General features: G+C 45.6%; 1 protein-coding gene across 3 annotated transcripts in view; it reads left to right on the plus strand.

Moving 5' to 3' along the window:
- The window catches only part of CHL1 (cell adhesion molecule L1 like), a 307,464-nt gene that overhangs the window by 230,638 nt on the left and 58,159 nt on the right, over nt 1-18,667 (plus strand). For all 3 annotated transcript variants that reach the window (XM_060239564.1, XM_060239566.1, XM_060239565.1), the window contains 3 exons: nt 2,169-2,309; nt 5,703-5,814; nt 18,471-18,637. In XM_060239564.1, the coding sequence (XP_060095547.1) occupies nt 2,169-2,309; nt 5,703-5,814; nt 18,471-18,637 (420 nt within the window). The remainder of the gene's footprint in view (nt 1-2,168; nt 2,310-5,702; nt 5,815-18,470; nt 18,638-18,667) is intronic.

Genomic DNA, 18,667 nt, shown 5'->3' on the forward strand with positions numbered 1-18,667 from the left:
AGTTCATGAAGCTTGTGATGCAGCAGAGCAGCTCCCTGCCATGCTAGATACACCAAACTCACAGGCTCTCTTCTATCTGTCCTCCAAGTTTAGTTAGGATTAGATTTACAGAGTTTGCATTACACACACACACATACACACATGAAGGTGCCCCAGGAAAGTGCTTTCTGGTCATTTCACCAGAAAGCACTTTTCTGGAGGCACTTTCATTGGGAAAGTGTAAATCCAATCCTCACCAAACTTGGAAAGCAGGTATAGAACAGTTCAATCAATCAATCAATCAATCAACCTTTAATGGCATGTAAAAACAGGTTAAAAGAACAATGGGTTGAAAAACAGAAAATAGGTTAAAATACTGGACATCAGGATTAAAGTACATTTACATAAGATCACAGTTAAATGGGACAACAAAACTGTTCCTTGTCTTGACGAATCATTTTGGCCCAGTACAGAAATAAGGCAGTGTTTACAGTTATGTCAGGAGTAACATCCTTCAAAAGAAACTGGACCTTATCTGGATCAGCCAGACCCATCTTATTTAAAAGAATAGGATCCAAAAATCGACCACGAATACTTAGATAAAAAGGACAATACAGAAGAATATGTGAAATGGTTTCAATAGATCCAGACTTACATGGACATAGTCTGGCCGGGTAGGGTATGTTGTGATATCTACCATATAAAACTGCTGATGGCATAACATCAAATCTTGCCAATGAAAAGGCCCTACGCTGTTGAGGACTTTGCAAAGAATAGAGATAGGAAGCCATATGGCCAACATCAAACGAGAGCCCTAGACTCACGGGAGAACAAGTTTTATTAGCGGTGCTGTGGAGATTTTGTAATTCAATATCCAGAATTCTGACTTTAATCATACGAAATGCCTCTGTTTGTGAGAGCATGGATAATGACTCTAAAGATAAACCAACAGTGCTAATCTTTTTCTCGATGGAGTCTAGCCAATTAGAGTAACTAGATTCTGAGAGCATTTGAAAGATAAGACTGGAAAGATCGAAGTTATAGTGTATTCACAACCAATATTTAACAGTTAAGAGCCAGGCCCTAGTTTCAAGTGGGACCTGCCCGGATTCTAGGCATAGGGCTGCATAAGGCACACAACATGGCATTCCCAAAATTTTACGAAGAAATTTGGCTTGGATGCATTCCAAGGAATAATCAAACGCACCAATCCATAACGGCATACCATATAGTAGTTGCGCACATGTTTTGGCCTTAAAAACTTTCAGAGCAGCCGGCACAAATTGATTTCCCTTATTGTAGAAGAAACGACAGAGAGCCTGGGCACTGGCCTTAGCCATATTAGTTGCAGACCTTCGCTGAACAGTCCAAGATGCATTGTATTGGAAATGAATACCTAGATACTTAAAGTGTCTAACCTGCTCTATTCTATAGAACAGTTAGCAAGGGATCCCCTGCAAGTTTGCTGTCTCTAGCTTGCACAGGATCCATTGTATACACCTCTGGGCCTGCACCTGTCAAAATGACTTCTGGTGGTCATTCTCACAGGGACAGGTTCAGGAGGTTCCAGGGTGCATAGAACAGATCCTGTGCAAGCTAGAGACATTAAAGTTGCAGGGGACCTTCCGTGTGTTTTTCCCCACATGCCATTTAAGTTATTGCTTTGAAATTTTGTAAACCTTTTGACTGAGCGAAGACTGTCTGTCTGGAAATGTCTTTGTTAATGAAGTGGCATGAACCCTATGAACAGATGTCTTTACTTTGTATTCTAAACAGCAGGCTAGGGATGCACTCTGTACTTCACAGGACTGATATGAGGAATATACAATAAATGACCCCAATTTAAGTAGTGTTCTATAATATGCAATACTACCATACTGAGTAATTATACCATGCAAAAGGTTATGATCACAAAAGGTGGGCGATGTTGCTCGGGTAAATATAACGGAGCTAAGCCATGTACCCTGCTTTGAAATTTAGGTCTCTGAAGCAAAGTTAAAAGAATCCTCTTGGTCCTGTCAAGATGAATTAATGGGATTGTACAAAGCACGACTATGTTTGGGCTTTAAAATCATGATTTGTTTCTAACAATGATCCCCCACCCCCCCACCCCCGGTGCTCAGTTTAGAAATGTAACAAATGTATACAACCAATTCCTTAGTCTGTCAACATGTTTTTGACATTTGCAGATATGAAACCCAGCAGGGGTATGGTTACAACAAGGGAAATCAGTATAACCCAACTACAGCTGCAAGACACTGCAGTATACCAATGTGAAGCTACCAACAAACATGGGACAATCCTTGCCACAGCTAACGTGGATGTCCTTGGTAAGTTGTTGCTCGTTAAAACCATCTGAAGAATGGTTTCTCTGGCTGTTTTGATTTCAGTGGAACTGAATTGTTTACATGAATGGCCAGGTAGAATGCTACAAAGTAAGCCAAAAGAGGAAGTGTATATTTTATACTTTAGAGTATCAGGAGTGTGAAAAACCTAGCTTTGATTTTAATTTGATTCTTCTGACACTTTTAAATTGTTGAGTTCATTAATACCAAGAAACCAGTCCAATGGTCATTAATATTGACCTTAAAAGGAAACACATTTCTGTTTTTTCACATGGCCCAAACTGTGGCTACTTGACAGGTCAGTTGTGGCTATCACAATTCAGTCCCTGCATGTATCACAATACAGTCCCTGTCTGTATTTCCTCTGCCCCATGTTCCTAACAATGCATATAAGTCAACCCTTTCCCCATAACTAGCAGGACCAGTTGTAGAGAAGAAAGTCATTTGTGCAAATGTAGGACCGATACTAAAAATAAAATCAGAAAACACTTCTAGAAACTCTGAGTTGATGCGATGATTGGCAGGAAATGAAAGTGCTGAGCACTCAAAAACCAGCCCATTTGTCAACTCCATTTGACAAGAGGATTCTGTAAGTCTTCTTTATGGAAGACACATTTTTGTCTCCCCTCATTACCCCTATAACCTCCCACTGCCTAGAGAAATGCAACTAAATCATGCTTTACCTTCTTATGCTGTTTTTCCAATAAAAAATGAGATCCAAACTGCTTTTAGCTCTGGTTGGGGCAAAGCAGGCTTAATTTGAGTACTCTTTTCCTCCTACTTGGGACAGCTAATAATAAAACATTTTCAACACGAAGAAATGGCACAAGGGACAAGAAAAGTTAAATTCGATGCCTTCTCCAGTACTGTGGCCCAAGCCCCTAGAGCCTTTCTAAAAGCCAGAAGACACACTAGGCATTCTGATCACAGAACTCCAACACCATCTAATCTGGAACAAAGTTTGAGTCCTGTGGCATCTTTAATTCTGGCTATAAGCTTTTGTGTGCATGCACACTTCTTTAGATAGGTTGAAACAAGACTTCCTCAACCATTACATATAAGTAGACAGAAGGTGGGGGGAGGGTTAGTTGCCAGGAAGGGCTAATTAAAACCAAGTTGCATAGGTAACTGAACAACACCTATAGCCAAGATTGGATTAGAGCAACACGTAAGACCTGTGAATAGCAGTAAATTAGCATAGAGATAATAAAAGAGTTAACAAGCAGATGTGAGAACTACCCGTATTTTTCGGACCATTAGACACATCAGACCATAAGACGCACCTTCGTCTACATGCGAAAATGGCCATCTTTGGTGATGCGGTGATGCGGGCGCCATTGCAGCCTTCGGGTCGCCTCGGCCGGGTGCCACACAGCCGGAGCCATGCACGCAGGCACGGGGGAAGCATGCCGGCACCTGTGAAGTGCTGGGTTTGCGGTGGGGGCGGAGAGAGCGATCTCACCGCTTGTCTCCCAGCCAGGCATGCAGGCATGGGGGAAGCACGCCGATGCCTACAATGTGCTGGGTTTGCGGTGGGGGTGGAGGGAGCGATCCTGGTGCTTGTCTCCCGGGGGCTGCAGGCCCCTCCCCCCCACCTCGTCTCCTTTTTTAGTATTCGCTCCATAAGACACATGCACTTCCCCCCCACACTTTTTTTTTGGGGGGGGAAGTGCATCTTATGGTCCGAAAAATACGCAAAGTCTGAGTCTGTAGTACCTTTAAGAGCAACAAAGTTTAATTCTGGGTATAAGTGAGAACTGAGTTACTTAGTATGTGTAGTAAGATAAGAACTCAATATCTTTGTTATGCCCTGGGGGTTCCATTGTCCTGAGTGTTGTAATAACTCTCCCATTCCAGTTTGTTTTTGAATTCTTTTACAATAAAACAGCTACTTTGAGGTCCTGAGAGGCTGAAATGTTCTCCTACAGGTTTCTCAGTTTTGTGATTCTTGATGTCATGTTTGTATCCATAGATCCAAGTGGGCAGCCATGTTGATCTGAAGCAGTAGAACAAAGTAGGAGACAAGGTGCACCTTTAAGACCAACAAAGTTGCATTCAGAATGTTAGCTTTTGTGTGCCCTTAAGCACACTTCATCAGATGATCCTTTGGAGTAAGGTTTGACATGTTTACCCTGTGTAGAGAACTGAAGGGCTTTCTTGCCATTAAATGCCAAATGCTCACAAAAGCTTATACCCAGAATTAAACTTTGCTGGTCTTAAAGGTACCAGTGGACTCAAACTTTATCCCATTGCTTCAGATCAATATGGCTACCCACCTGAATCTACCATCAGATTCAGAGAATCAAATGAGAAAGCTTCCAACCACTCCTGAATGTCAGAAATAATTGTATCTGGGACCATGGCAGGATTTCGATGGATTGGATCTTCATTAGCCAAATTTTAACAATATGTTTATCAGACATATGACCTGAGATTTTTAGCAGTGATTCACATGAATACAGCAACTGGGGGAAAAATGTAGTGTTGCAGGGAGTGGGGAGCACTAACCAGAATCTCCTCCCACCATGTGGCTCCATCTAATTCATTTACATTTTTATTGCATTGATTATTTTGTTGTATATCCCAATCCATCTTCAAGGGTCTGAATGCCTAACACAGGTAGTGGTTTACGTTAATCAAGAAAAAGCAGTCCTTGTGTTGGTTCACTGGAAATGTCAAAGTAGCCCAATGTTTAAACTTTTTACATTCTGTGTATTCTCATTTGCGATTGTTATGCCATTAAAGGTTTGGTATGGTACCAAAGTAGTTGCTGCTTAATGGCAATCAAAGAGAAGAGAACCCGTTAGTGGAGGGTACACAGGACAGAAAAAAAAAAGATGAGAATTGCTAATTTAGCCTGTATGCAGGTGACGCTGCTGAATGACTTGTAGCACCCTGTTTTGATATTCACTGTGACAGTCGACCCTGGGCAGTACCAGTCCTTCAACAATTACACACTTTCATGCTGTGAAGCTAGATGCCTTATCACTCTGCCCTCATTTCAACAAGGCAACAGGTTGACCATTTCTGCACACTTCTTTATAAATATAGACATGGGTTTTTTTTTTCTGCAGAAGCCCACAGGAGTGGAGCTCCACTTGGCCTTGCCGGGGCTCTGGCTAGCCCAACCTACCATGCAGCAGCCATGTGCTCCTAGACCAGGTGGTATGGCCTAATATGCAAATGAGCTCCTTCTGGGCTTTTCTATTAAAAACCCACTGGATATAGAACTTGTAGACAACTATGCCAGCTAGTTCCTAGAACTGCTCAGTTTTACTGGATTGTTTTATAACTGATATTTTCTGTTCCTGTGGGATAAAAGGTGTTCCTAAAATGTGTAGTTCCATCATTGTTGCCAATCTGTGTATGCATTTTCAGACATTACACCAGAATTGCTTACTCCAGATGGTGAAGAGTATGTTGCTGTTGTTGGTTATCCAAGTTACCTGCACTGTCAATATTTTGCTGTTCCTACTCCAGATGTTACTTGGTAAGTTGGCTACACTTATGTTTAGTTCCTTGTCTTTTTGATTGGTCAATACTGACTTATAAAACATGTCTTTGGATATTGGATCAGGCCAATGGCGACAAGGCAGGAGCTCTGGTGTTAGGGTTCCTGTAATGAAAACTGCTGATGCCTAGAAATACCCTGCATTTGTAATATCTAAGGGACTGATTGGATAATATGCTGCTGGGGGAAGGTGCGATACGGATTTTAAGAAAGTGACGGGCTCCCAATTCCCCAAAAAGACAAAAGAGGCACTGCTTACAGCTCCGGCGGGCTGGGCCTGGTGCTGACGCGAAGGACTGCTGCGACCGTGGCCTGGAGTGCGAGTGGAGCCAAGTGGTGAGCGGAGTGCCAGGCACCGAAGAGCGAGGTCGGCTGCAGGGCGTGGGGCGACTGGGAGAGGATATCGGCGGTGGCCGAACCACTGGTTGGGGCACTGAGGAAGCAGTGGAGAGTTCCAGGCTACCAGGGAAGCGGCGCTTCTATCCGCTGCACAGTAAATCAGCAAGTTTGTTGGTGGCGGTTGGCGGCTGCTGCTGCGGCTCCAGCCCCAGCTGGAGACTCCATGGACAGCTGTTTGGACTTGGGCCCGACCCGTTGTTGATGCTGTTGGCGAGGCCTCTGGGGATCCTGCCCGCGTGGCGAGGAGGCGCAAGGGGGGCCTTTACTCCCCCCCGGGTCTGCTAGGCTGTGCAGGAAGGACGTCTAGCACAAAACCTGTGCTGGAAAGAAGGAGGACATGGAGACTTTGCACTGTACAATCGCACTTTAAGAACATCCCAGTTAATATCTGCACTTTAGAGACACAGCAGCCCTTTATCCTGCCACAACATCTACCTCCAAGTGCCTCCAAGCTGCTAATCTTTAAAAGGATCTAATGACTGGATTTTTAACTGCTAAATTGATTGGTGTTTTAGTTAACTAATGTAGATGTATTAATTAATTAATTGGCTATTTGATATAAAATATAATTTTTGGCAAATTAATTAAGGGTATTTAAATTGTTGGGAGGGTTTTATAATTAATGAACCAGCAAATTTAACTTAACTATTTTTAGCTAATTAATTTAAAGGGGAACTTATGGGTTGGGCTTAATTTGATTAGTTAGCTGTTGGTAGATATTGATAGGATTGTCAAGGGCGGAGAGGGTTGGGGAGTTAATTAATTACGAAGTGGTGAGTTGTGTTTACACCTGGCCTAGGCTAAGGCAAAGACCAGTGGGGGATGACCAGCCTGGGGATTCCAGTACTCCTGGGGAGGGGAAGGTATGACGGTGGGAACAGACATCAGTATAAGGGAAGGAGACTGAGACATGGTGGTGCTCAGCCCCCTTCCAGTCTGTGTCCCATCCCGATGGTGACTGGTAGTGGGGCCAGGTTGAATTACTCGCCTCCATCATTGGTGTTATGCAATGCCAGGTCCATAAACAATAAGACTTCAGTCCTCTGAGAGTTTTTGCTTGAGCAGGATGTGGACCTGGCTTGCGTGACTGAGACCTGGGTGTGAGATGGAGAGACTAGCTCTTTCCAAATGGCTCTCCCAGGATACTCAGTCTTTCACCAATCGCGGACTAGCGGGCAGGGGGGAGGGGTGGCTCTATTCATACAAGAGGCTTACTCCTTTCGGGCCCTCCCAGCCCCAGAGATCAATGGTAATGAGTGTGCCGTTCTGGCATGGGACGTTGGGGAGGGGTTGGCAATATGGCTGGTATACCGTCTGCCTATCGCACCGGCCAGCGCCTTACTATCCCTGATGGAGGCCGTAGCGGGCTGGGCATTGGAATACCCAAGGCTTGTGATCCTGGGTGACTTCACTGTCCATGCTGATGATGCAGCCTCCAGTCAGGCGATGGACCTAGTGTCATCCATGGTGATGCTGGGGCTCTCCCAACTTGTTACGTCGCCCGCTCACCAGGCGAGGCACATGTTAGATTTGGTCTTTGCAGTCGGGGTTTTGGTGGACAATATTACCGCTGAGGTGGTACCATGGTCGGACCACTTTGCCCTTAAGGCTCGTGTGGATGTTCCACCCCAAGCCTATTTAGGCAGTGAGCTTATTTTGGCTTGCCCACGGGGCCTGATGGATCCTGAGTGGTTCCAAATAGTTCTACAGGATCCCTGGCCCCCTGGCAAGTCTCTAGATGACCTGGTGGAGTTTTGGCAGGGTCGGCTCTCCAGAGCCATCAATGAGATCGCTCCTCAGTGCCCTCTGCGCCCTTGTGTTAAGCTGGCTCCATGGCATATCCTGGAATTACAGCAGCTGAAATGAGGGTTCAGACAGTTAGAGAGGCAGTGTCGGTGTGCTCAAGACGAAGCGACTAGAACATCTTATAGAGAGTTTATAAGATCCTATGAGGTGGCAGTCAAAGCCACAAAGAAGACCTACTTTGCGGCCAAGATTGTGTCTGTAAGTTCACGCCCAGCACAATTGTTTAGGACAATTCGGCATCTTACAACACTGCCACAGGGCAGACCAAATGCTAGGGAATTGGAGATTGACTGTGAGACTTTTGCAGAACTTTTTGCAGATAAGATCTCGTCGCTCCGCCATGACCTCCCTGCCACATTGGAAACAGTACGTGAACTCGAGGCCCCGTGCCTGTCTTCTGGACCAATTCTGGATTGCTTCGACATGCTCAACCTGGAGGAAGTTGACAGAATTCTCTCCACTGTACGCCCAACAACTTGTGATCTGGACCCTTGCCCTCCTGGCTAATTAAATCTTGCCAGAGAGAACTTAGATGTCCTATACAGGACATCATAAATAGATCCCTCTCAAAAGGGCTTTTTCCAACACCTCTTAAAGAGGCTGTGGTCCGCCCTCTCCTGAAAAAAGCTACATCAGATCCGGCCAAATTGGCACATTATTGTACGGTATCGAATTTACCCTTTTTGGGTAAAATTATTGAGAGGGCAGTAGTGTTACAGTTACAGAGTTTTCTGGATGACACTTCCGTTTTAGATCCCCACCAGTTCAGCTTTCGCCCAGGCCATGGGATGGAGACAGTGCTAGTCACCCTAGCGGATGACCTCCAGCGACATCTGGATCGAGGTGGCTCGGCGGTACTGATGTTGTTAGACATATTGGCTGCATTCGATATGGTCGACCATCAGTTGCTGACCCACCACCTTGCCGACACAGGGATTCAGGCGTTGGCCTTGCAATGACTTTCCTCTTTCCTTGATGGTCGGGGACAAAGGGTGGTGATTGGGAGTGAACTGTCCCAGAGGCACTCACTTAGTTGTGGGGTGCCACAGGGGCGGTTCTCTTCCCAGTGTTATTCAACATCTACATGCGACCCCTTGCCCAGATTGCCCAGAGGTATGGGTTGGGCCCAATTCTATCTACTGATGGACGGACGGCCTGACTATGTCCCAAAAAACCTAGACCTGGCATTGCAAGCTGTGGCAGGTTGACTCAGGCTAAGTAGGTTGAAGTTGAAGCTACCCAGTAAAGACAGAGGTCCTTTGCCTGAGTCATGGCAGCCTGGGTAGGGAAATCCCCCTACCAGCATTTGATGGTGCACCATTGCAAATGGCGTGCAAGGTCAAGAGCTTGGGGGTGCTGCTGGAGCCTGTCTTGACAATGGAGGCCCAGATAGCAGCCACTGCTAAATCCGCTTTTTTTCATCTTAGGTGGGTGAAGCAGTTAATCTCTTTCCTGGAGTGCGGTGACTTAGCAACAGTAATCCATGCGATGGTCACTTGGAGGTTAGACTACTGTAATGCCCTCTACATTGGGCTGGCCCTGTGCCGAACCTGGAAACTGCAGCTAGTGCAGAATGCAGCAGCCAGGCTGTTATTGGGGCTCCCTAGATGGGAGCACATACAGCCGGGACTTCGGGAACTGCACTAGTTGCCAATAATTTACCGGATTTGGTACAAGGTGCTGGTCATTACCTTTAAAGCCCTATATGGCCAAGGACCTGCCTACCTTAGGGACCGTCTTTCCCCATATATTCTCCAGAACTGCAATCTGGTTCTCAAAATTTATTGACAATCCCCAGGCTGAAGGAGGCCAAACTGAAAGTTACTAGAGAAAGGGCCTTCTCGATCTCAGCCCCACACTGGTGGAACCAATTGCCAGAAGAGGTGCGGCCCTTGTGAAACCTTGCTCAGTTCTGCAGGGCCTACAAGACTGCTCTTTTTCAGCTGGCCTTTACTTAATGATCATACAACATACTGGTAAATGAATACCGTCGCCACGGAAAAACTGTACGATGCATAACACCAGGTTTTTAATTAATTTAATCCTAGAATGTTTTTAACTATGTTTTTTTTTACTTCTTCACCCAAAGGGTGATTAGCATGTGGAATTCACTGCCACAGGAGGTGGTGGCAGCTACATGCATAGCCAACTTCAGGAGAGGGTTAGATAAAAATATGGAGCAGAGGTCCATCAGTGGCTATTAGCCACAGTGTGTATATGTGTGTGTGTGTGTATATATATATATATATTTTTGGCCACTGTGTGACATAGAGTGTTGGACTGGATGGGCCATTGGCCTGATCCAACATGGCTTCTCTTATGTTCTTATGTTCTTAACTATAATGATGATTAATTTTATAAATGGTTCAGTTATAATATGTATGTTTTAATTGTTGAAATGCCTGTGTTGTGAGCTGCCCTGAGCCTGCTTCGGCGGGGTGGGCGGGATTCAAATTAAATATCATCATCATCATCATCATCATCATCATCATCATCATCATCATCATCATCATCATCATCATCATCATTATTATTATTATTATTATTATTATTATTATTGCCACTTGGACAGATACCAGTTGCATAAAACAGAACTGTGCTGATATAAGGTTATGTATCCATTCTAAATGGCTGTCAGTAAGATGACAGTACAGTCAGTATGAACATGCTTTGCATTTTAGAGATTTGAAGTTATTTTAGTGGTAGAAGGTTAATGAAGCCACACATTGTTTGATAGCAGTGGAAATGACAAGTTTCCTGCAAGCTGGTTTCTTTTCCCTCTCTCTTCAGGAAGGCAAAGGTCAGCAGAGCTCAGTTTGCTAAGAGAGTTTACTTGCTGTGGAGCAATTTAGCTAGATTACTGTAAAGCAAATGTTCTTTTTGAGAACTCAGCTCCTCCTATAGGGATTATTCTAGACATATGCGTGAGTGTTTTTTATTTCTTTGCTTTTGCTATTAATTCCAAAACAGACTGTTTCAGTGTTGGATTGTTACATTTGATTTTGTTTCATTATTGTCATTTTGTTTCTGTAATTCTTGTTGGTACAAAGAAGGGGAAGGCATCTGTGCACTCAAGGCAGCAGTGTGAGGACCTTGAGGTAGATTTGCTTACATGGGGGATACGGTTTGGAAAGTAGCAGGCAAGCCAGGGAATGCAGGCTGCAAGGGAATATTTGGTACAGCAGGGCAGGCATTGGGAGGAGAGATGAAGGCAAAGTTCCACCCCATATCCTTCAAGAATGGAATACCTCACACATTTGTGTAATCCTAGTGGCTACAGTTTGCAGTCAATCAAGAAAGCCCAGAGCCTCTCTCTACCCCTACCCTTGGGGGCAGCATGGTCTCTCTATGCCTTTTATTAGGAAAACGCTTGCTTCCTTGCCATCAATCTTCTTTCCTGCTTCCTCCAACTTGCTGAGCAAGCAGGTGTTCTCCCACTTGTGAGACATCTTCAGCCCTGGACCTGGCCAGGGTAGATGAGTTGGCCTTTCTGAAGGTTAATTTCCTCCTGCTGGGCCACCTGCTCTGGACCTGGTGGAGTAAGTTCCCAGCTTCCAGTCATCCTCCTGCGTGTTCCCCCATATCTCTGGCTGATCCCAGCATGCGGCCCATGGGTTGCACCCCTGGTGCTTGGGTGGGAGGATGGCCACTTCTGCTGGTCAGGGTTGAGCTTGCCCCATAGCTAGCCCAAACAACACCAACTTCACCTGGAAGAACCTTCTGGAGCAACATCTTCCTCATAGTACTAACTCCTAGTATTTGTTGGATGTGACATCATCATCACATCATTTGTTCAGGCCAATTTAGGGGACTCCAAGTGATCCCATCCCCTTTCACCTAAACCACTGGCAGGATAATTGGTTGTGGGGTATACCACATATCCCTTTTCCTGTCCCTGGAATTTGCGTATTTGCTCATTTGGTGGTACACTATGAGAAAGGGTCTGACGGGCTTTGCTGTCAGGGTGATTACTGCCACCTCATAGCCAGACCCCAGGGCCTTGTCCTGGAATTTGAGTGTTCTTCCTGTTTCCCTTTCTTTTCCTCTTTTTGTCTCTTCACCTTCTTTGCCCCCTGACTCTAAGCCACCTCCTAACACAACTCCCAGCCACCCTCACCATTTATAGGTGGGGCAATTACCAGGCCTACACTATCAGTCTGCTGGCAAGAACTTGCCGAGCATGTCAGAGGCCCTTTGTAGTGGCGCGAGCCATTATATCCACAGATGTAGAGGAACTGTGGCATCCTCCTTGCTTGTGATGGCCTGGGGTTTTCAAGTCACACAGTGCTTGCTTCGGCGCTTGGTGGCTCCTCCATTCATCTGATAGTGCATTCCCTTTATCCTCTGGGCCTGACCTTCTCTACACTCAGCACTGGCATGGTGGCTGCAGCTGTGCCATCTTTTGCTCCACCTTGCTTTCTAGGCATGAGGCAGAGTTCCTTGTTGCTGTTGGGAGGGTGTGGGAGCTGCAGTACAAAGCCATTGCTTAATGCCTCTCATTTGCCCACTACTGAGGTGGTTGTGGTTGACCAACCTTTTCTCCTGGGACTCCTTTTTATATTAGTGAGGGTGAGATCCTTGTCATCATCCTGGACCACATTCCCTTTCACTTGCTCTCCACTGTGAAGGTGATGAGCACCAATGCTGATGGGCTGTTCGTGGATGGATAGGAGTCTTGGTTGGGAGGCTCTTCCTTCTTTCCCCTGGTTCCATGGCTCCAGGTGTCTAGGTGGCCTTCTCCTCATTGGATGGCCCCCTCTGATTCAGCCCACTGGTAAGGTGATAGCAAGGATGCCCCTCTGATTCAGCCCACTGGTAAGGTGATAGCAAGGACTCTCCAAGAAACATGTCCTCTTATTCAGGCCAGGCATAGGCTCTGATGCAGACTCAGAGACATCACCTCCCTGCTGCAAAGGTGATTGCTGTGGCTATCACCACAAGGCAGTCCTCCCATAATATTGCTGGGGGTCACCCGTGGCCATCCCTCTCATGCCAGCCACAAGCCAGAGCCTGGGAGGGGGGTAGGAAACTTTGTCTCTGCTGTCAAGGTAAGAAGTGGTAGGACTGATGGATTGTGTAGGCATTGGCCCTGGCCCAGGAGGTTCTTCCGTCTTTTTTCTTGTTCTGGGAATCCAAGTGGGGGTTCAGTGTTTTGGATGGCCCCCTTTCAATCCCACCACTGGCAAGGTGACTGTCATGCAGTGCAAATGCTCACTCCAAGGCAAGTAGTAGTCAGGTCATCATTTTCACACAGCAGTGTGTGCCTATGCACTCTGGCTCCAGTCCAGAGTCTGTCCATAACCATGACCTTTCGCTCCTTATGCTGGCAAGGTATTAAAGGGCATGGTCATAGGCAAAATCCTTCTGGGGTGTGTTGAAATCAGTTTGCTTGGGCATTGTTGGGGGCTGATCAGCAAAGCAGGGTCTTGTGCTGGGCATGAGCAGGGAGTTGGGGGGGGGGGGCGTTGTTTGAGCAGACCCAAGTCCAGGTCCCAAACTATGTCCAAGACTCCAGGTCATCAAGAGGCTGGTCATTTGCACTAGTCCTTTCACAGTCTCCTTTCATTTACCCCACTGGGAAGGTGGCTGCTATGAATGAGTGTTCCTCGGTGTTCGTTAACTGGGGCTCATCAAGGAACATGTCCTGTCATTCATGCTGGTGATGGGCTCCAGTTTCTTCCTTGCCACAAACTGGAGCCTGGCTGTGTGGAACGCACACAGCCTTCCAGTTGTGATCTGTTCTCTTAGTGGCCACAACTATGGGATTGGTACAGAGACTAAAGAAAAACCAAGAACTGTGCACCTCTGTGCAAGCGTCCTGGGTGGAGTGGGCAGACTGTCTCAGCCCTGTGATCGCATTGTCTATAGAGGGAAGGTGGTCCCAAGAAGACACTGTGTGGGTGGCTCCTAGGCCCAGGCTGGGTGGGCCTGCTGACCCTACACTGTAATCATATTGTCTGTAAAGGGTGGATGGCTTCAGGTGAGATACAGCCACCAGCAACTGTGTAGGTGGCTTCCAGGTCCAGGCAGGCAGTCACCATGCCCATGGAGAAAGGGTGGGCCAAGGAAGATGCAGCCACTCACAACCATGTGGGTGGTTTCTGCCCAGTAATCTCCTCGACCACGAAGGGAGTATGAACCCAGGGAGACACAGCCAACCACAACTGTGCGGGTGGCTCCCGGGCCTGAGGGGGACCTATGATTTCATTATGTGTAGAGGGAGTGTGGGCCCAAGGGGAAGACACAGCCTGCCCCACAGTCACTGTGTGGATAGCTCCCAGGCCCAGCTGCAGCAAATTGTTTGGCCCTGCAGTCGCCTGGTCATCTGAGAGAGCCTGGGCCTGGTCAGGGACATGGTGATAGCAACTGACCTGCAACAGTGCCAATGACAGTCCTACCAGCTTCTGGGGGAGAACAGGAGAGTTCCATCCATCCTGGGGAGGTCTGCAGTAAGTATGATGCCTCTAGCTTGCACAGGGTCCATTGTATACTCTCCTCCTGACCTGTCATGTGCCCAAAATGCTTTCCAGGGGGCACCTTCTTTGGGGGGCTGTAACTTGGACTCCCCAAGCCAATCCCCACATGACTTGGATAATGTGTAGGGAAGCATCCCACGGAGATCTGTAGTGAGTTTGATGTCTCTAGCTGGCACAGGGTCCATTCTACACCCTGCTATGTCTCTTGAGCCCTTTCCTTTCATGCTCCAAGAAAGCACTTTCCTGGTGGCACTTTCTTTTGTGGGCCATAACCTGGACTCTCCAACTTTAAAATTAACCAAACTTGTGGGTCAGGTAAAGGAGAGTCATCTGGAGATCCCCTGCAAGACTGGACTTTGTGGGATCCTGGGGGGAAGAGAAGCTGCCCCATGGCATCCTGAATTTCCCAAACCAGTTCAGTTTGGGAAAGCTATTTTGGTTGGGGTTCAGTTCAGGACAACTCCCAAACCCAAACTGAGCTGCTTCCCCACCACCACCCCATTTCATGCCCATTCCTCATTGTCTGGTTCACCCACGTGCTCTCATATCCTGTCAGCTGAATTGATGTCATGAAATATCTTTTGAATAGGGTTGAAAACCTATAAATGATGGGAACTATAAATGATTGGGGGTGGGGGGTGGAAGCTCCACAGTAGATGATAAGAGCCTCGCAATGGTTTACAGCATACTCTGTGTTTTCAGCCCTTGCCATAGACCTCACATGGCATCAGTTGCGCTGACAGGATATAGGATCATAGAAATATATGAGATTTTCATTGAGTTATTGTATTCGTTTGAAGTTTATTGTGATAACATTATATTATGATATGAAACATCTGCCACCCAATTTCATACCCTTTCCTTAATGCTCTGCAATCAGCTTCAACTAATAACAATTCAGATAGAATTAGAGTAGAAAAGAGGGAACATTGCATGTCATGCAATTTTATAATTAAACTTAAGGAAATAAAATTGTGTGGGTCTACACAGTCAGTATAGTTATAGGATCATAACACTACCTAATGATGCATGATGTGATAATATGGCAAGCTTGTGTACAGGCCTTATAACTCAAGGGACTCACTGAAAGCATCAAGCTGGTGAATACTACACGTTATTCTTATCCTTGTGTCTCCCTGACATAGCAGAACGGGAAAAAGAAATTTAACTGGACAGAACATAGAACAATAGTATTTTGCCACTGTATAACAATGGTATTTTTAAAACATACAACATGGTCTCCATAAATCCAAACTGCTTTAGGAAATATCTATCTTACATGTCTGTGCTTAAAAAAAATAATCTTGGGTAAATCTAAGGATAATACTGTTTCTTTTTTTTAATCTATGCAGTAGATATAAGAGACCTTAATCAAGACAAGGTTATATGAAATTTTTAGAGACATAAGTGGTTTAGGTTGTAGGATCTCATCCAACACTGTAATTTTGATACATGAAGTTACTAGTTGATGAAAATGATGAACTTTCTTTGCATCAGTTTTCTTTTGGGTCAAACACCGCATTATAGAAGTGAACAAAGGAATGGTATTTCCTTTGAAAAAGTATTTATTGAAATGGAATGATAAATACAAAGATAAAATATATGTATAAAAATCTTATTAATTATTGATTAAATAAATGAGCAGGCTACCTGACACTAGGGTGACATTGGGACCTCCGGAAGTGTTGAGGACACCTAAGATAACAAGCCAGCAGGTGTAGGAGCTGGAGAAACAAAGAGGGAGGATATCAGAATGACCACTAAGCTGATTGTGGCTAGGAGTTTTGATGACTGGGTGAAAGTGGCTTGCACCTGCAACGGTGATATGCAGACAGGGCACACCCTTAAAGCTTAGTTAGGACTAGGGCCACAGACCTGGGGGGGGGGCGGAACCACAAACGAGTTGGCAATTTCTAGTCATTAGGGCAGGATCTCAAGGAAGCAGTCTTGCATAGCTAGGAGGTCCTTGACTAAGAAAGAAGGGAAGTGAGGTGTAAGGGCAAACAGAGGCAGCAGAAATGGTGACCCTGTTCAGACTGCAGGAACCCTGGGTGATCTCAACTGTAATGAGGCTAATTGGAAATAAAACATGGAGTTCAGACTACTTATTGTGAGTCTCTTTATTAGGAATGGACCCATGACCCACACACAGCTTATTGTGGGCATCAGCCCTCCAAGTGCTGCCCCCAAGGCCCCCATCACACTATCTCATTTATTCAGCACCTTCCCCAGACATATTTCTCCAGTGCAAATGATCTTTGTTCCAACTTGGAGACATTGGCTGAATTCAGGTGGCCAATTTGACCTGACATAAGAACAGCCCCCGGGAAGATTTAAAAAAGCAAAGTCAGACAGGCACAGTTGCCGCCCATCCCACTCTTGCACTCACCCCTTCCTCCGACATCTATGAGACAGATCAAATACCACTTCCCAAGCAAATTCTTCGGCTGTAGTCCATCCATCTTTCTGGGGATCTGAAAGTGGGAGCATGCAAGCAAGGCCGATTGGTGGTGTGAACCTGCCAATCTGCTCTAGGCACTGCCACAGAGTGCATGAGCGCATGGCTAATAAATAATTAAGGGGGGGGGGGAGAAAGTCAAACTGTGCTAAGGGGATGGTGTGCAACAACTGTCTGACCATGCCAAAGCACGCCCTGCATAAGATACGGGCACCTCACGTGGGAGCGTCTGGCTGGGATTAGTCTGCTCCATTTTTGGGTCACCCAATTTGGGATACCTCCAGTGTGCACAGAGCTGCCCATCTGTACCCAGCCATTGATTGCTTTCTGCTGCTTTATTTTCAATGTTTAGTTATCTGAGTTCTCTCTTCATGCATCTCCATGTATCTTGCTCAAAACAGCTCACAATAAAATTAATAAAGTAAAAAAAAAATTACAAGAAATTAATTTTGTATTGTAATTTTAAAATATCTTATTTCAGGGGCAGCCCTGAACATGTCTTTGTCTACGTTCAAGTAAAAGTTTGTTATGCTAGGAAAATATTCTTAATTTGAAATTTACCACATTTATATCCTAAGGAGTTTAGGGTTTTTCCCTTCTCTTCACAACTATCTTGTGAGGTGGATTTTCTAAGAGATGGCATGACTGGCCCAGAATCACCTAATCAATTTTATGAATGAGAAGGGAGATTTGAGTTTGGGTCTCCCAAATCCTGGTTTGACCTGTTAACTATTACACAATAATGGCTCTTGGAATGTCTTTTTCTTTTCTTTTTCTTTTCTCTTCAGGACCGGATCTACATATTTTTGAGTGGTGCCCCCACTCAAAAAATGAGAGGCAGGTGATCTGCATCCCCCCACATTTAAACACTTCCCAAATGGGAAGGAAGGCAGATCAGGGGTGCAGGGCTGGTTTTCTTGCCTCTCTGCCTTGTAGAGAGGAGGTAAAAAGAGCCGATCTGCCTCCCTCTGACTGGTGGGGTCTTTAAATGGGGAGGGAGGCAGATTGGCTCTTTTCACTGCCTTTCTGCCTTGCAGCCAATCTGCAGGGCTACTGGCTTGCTCCCCCCACCCACCCTCCTGGGAGCACCCAATTTGGCACCCCCCCCAGGTGGCGGCAGGGGTAAGGTACTCCCACTGCCCCCCTAGAGCTGGCTCTGCTTCTCTTCTCTTCTCTTTTTTGCTTCCTTTCCATCTCAGAATACACAGCTTAGGGGAGAAAAATAGGATAATTATGATATTATGTTTAAGAAGTTTAGAGTCCCATAAATGCTTAAGGTGAGAAGACGCGGTGAACAAGGTAATGAGGCCAAGCAACCAGGTATTTCCATGTGTGGATATAAATATAGAGTCTCTATAGGGTGTTGTGACTGTTGAATGACAGTAATATCTAATCATGGGTTTCCTGACATTCCCATTTCCCCTCAAACTCTAACATCCCATCTCAAAATAAAAACATTGGTGTAAATTACCTGTAATCTTTGTTGCCTTTGCTAGGACAAAAGAAGACAGCTTATCACGTCTTGACATGCCATCTTATTATCAGTATCCAAATGGAACCCTAGAGATCAGAGAAACAAGGAAGACAGATTCTGGTTCTTATAGTTGCTGGGTATCAAATTCTGTTGGAAAAAGTGCTATCACTGCTACTCTTACTGTCAGAGGTAAAACTTAATATAAACAAAAGTTACTGT

This window comes from Heteronotia binoei, chromosome 5 (genome assembly GCF_032191835.1).
Source record: "Heteronotia binoei isolate CCM8104 ecotype False Entrance Well chromosome 5, APGP_CSIRO_Hbin_v1, whole genome shotgun sequence".
Classification (NCBI taxonomy): Eukaryota; Metazoa; Chordata; class Lepidosauria; order Squamata; family Gekkonidae; genus Heteronotia; species Heteronotia binoei.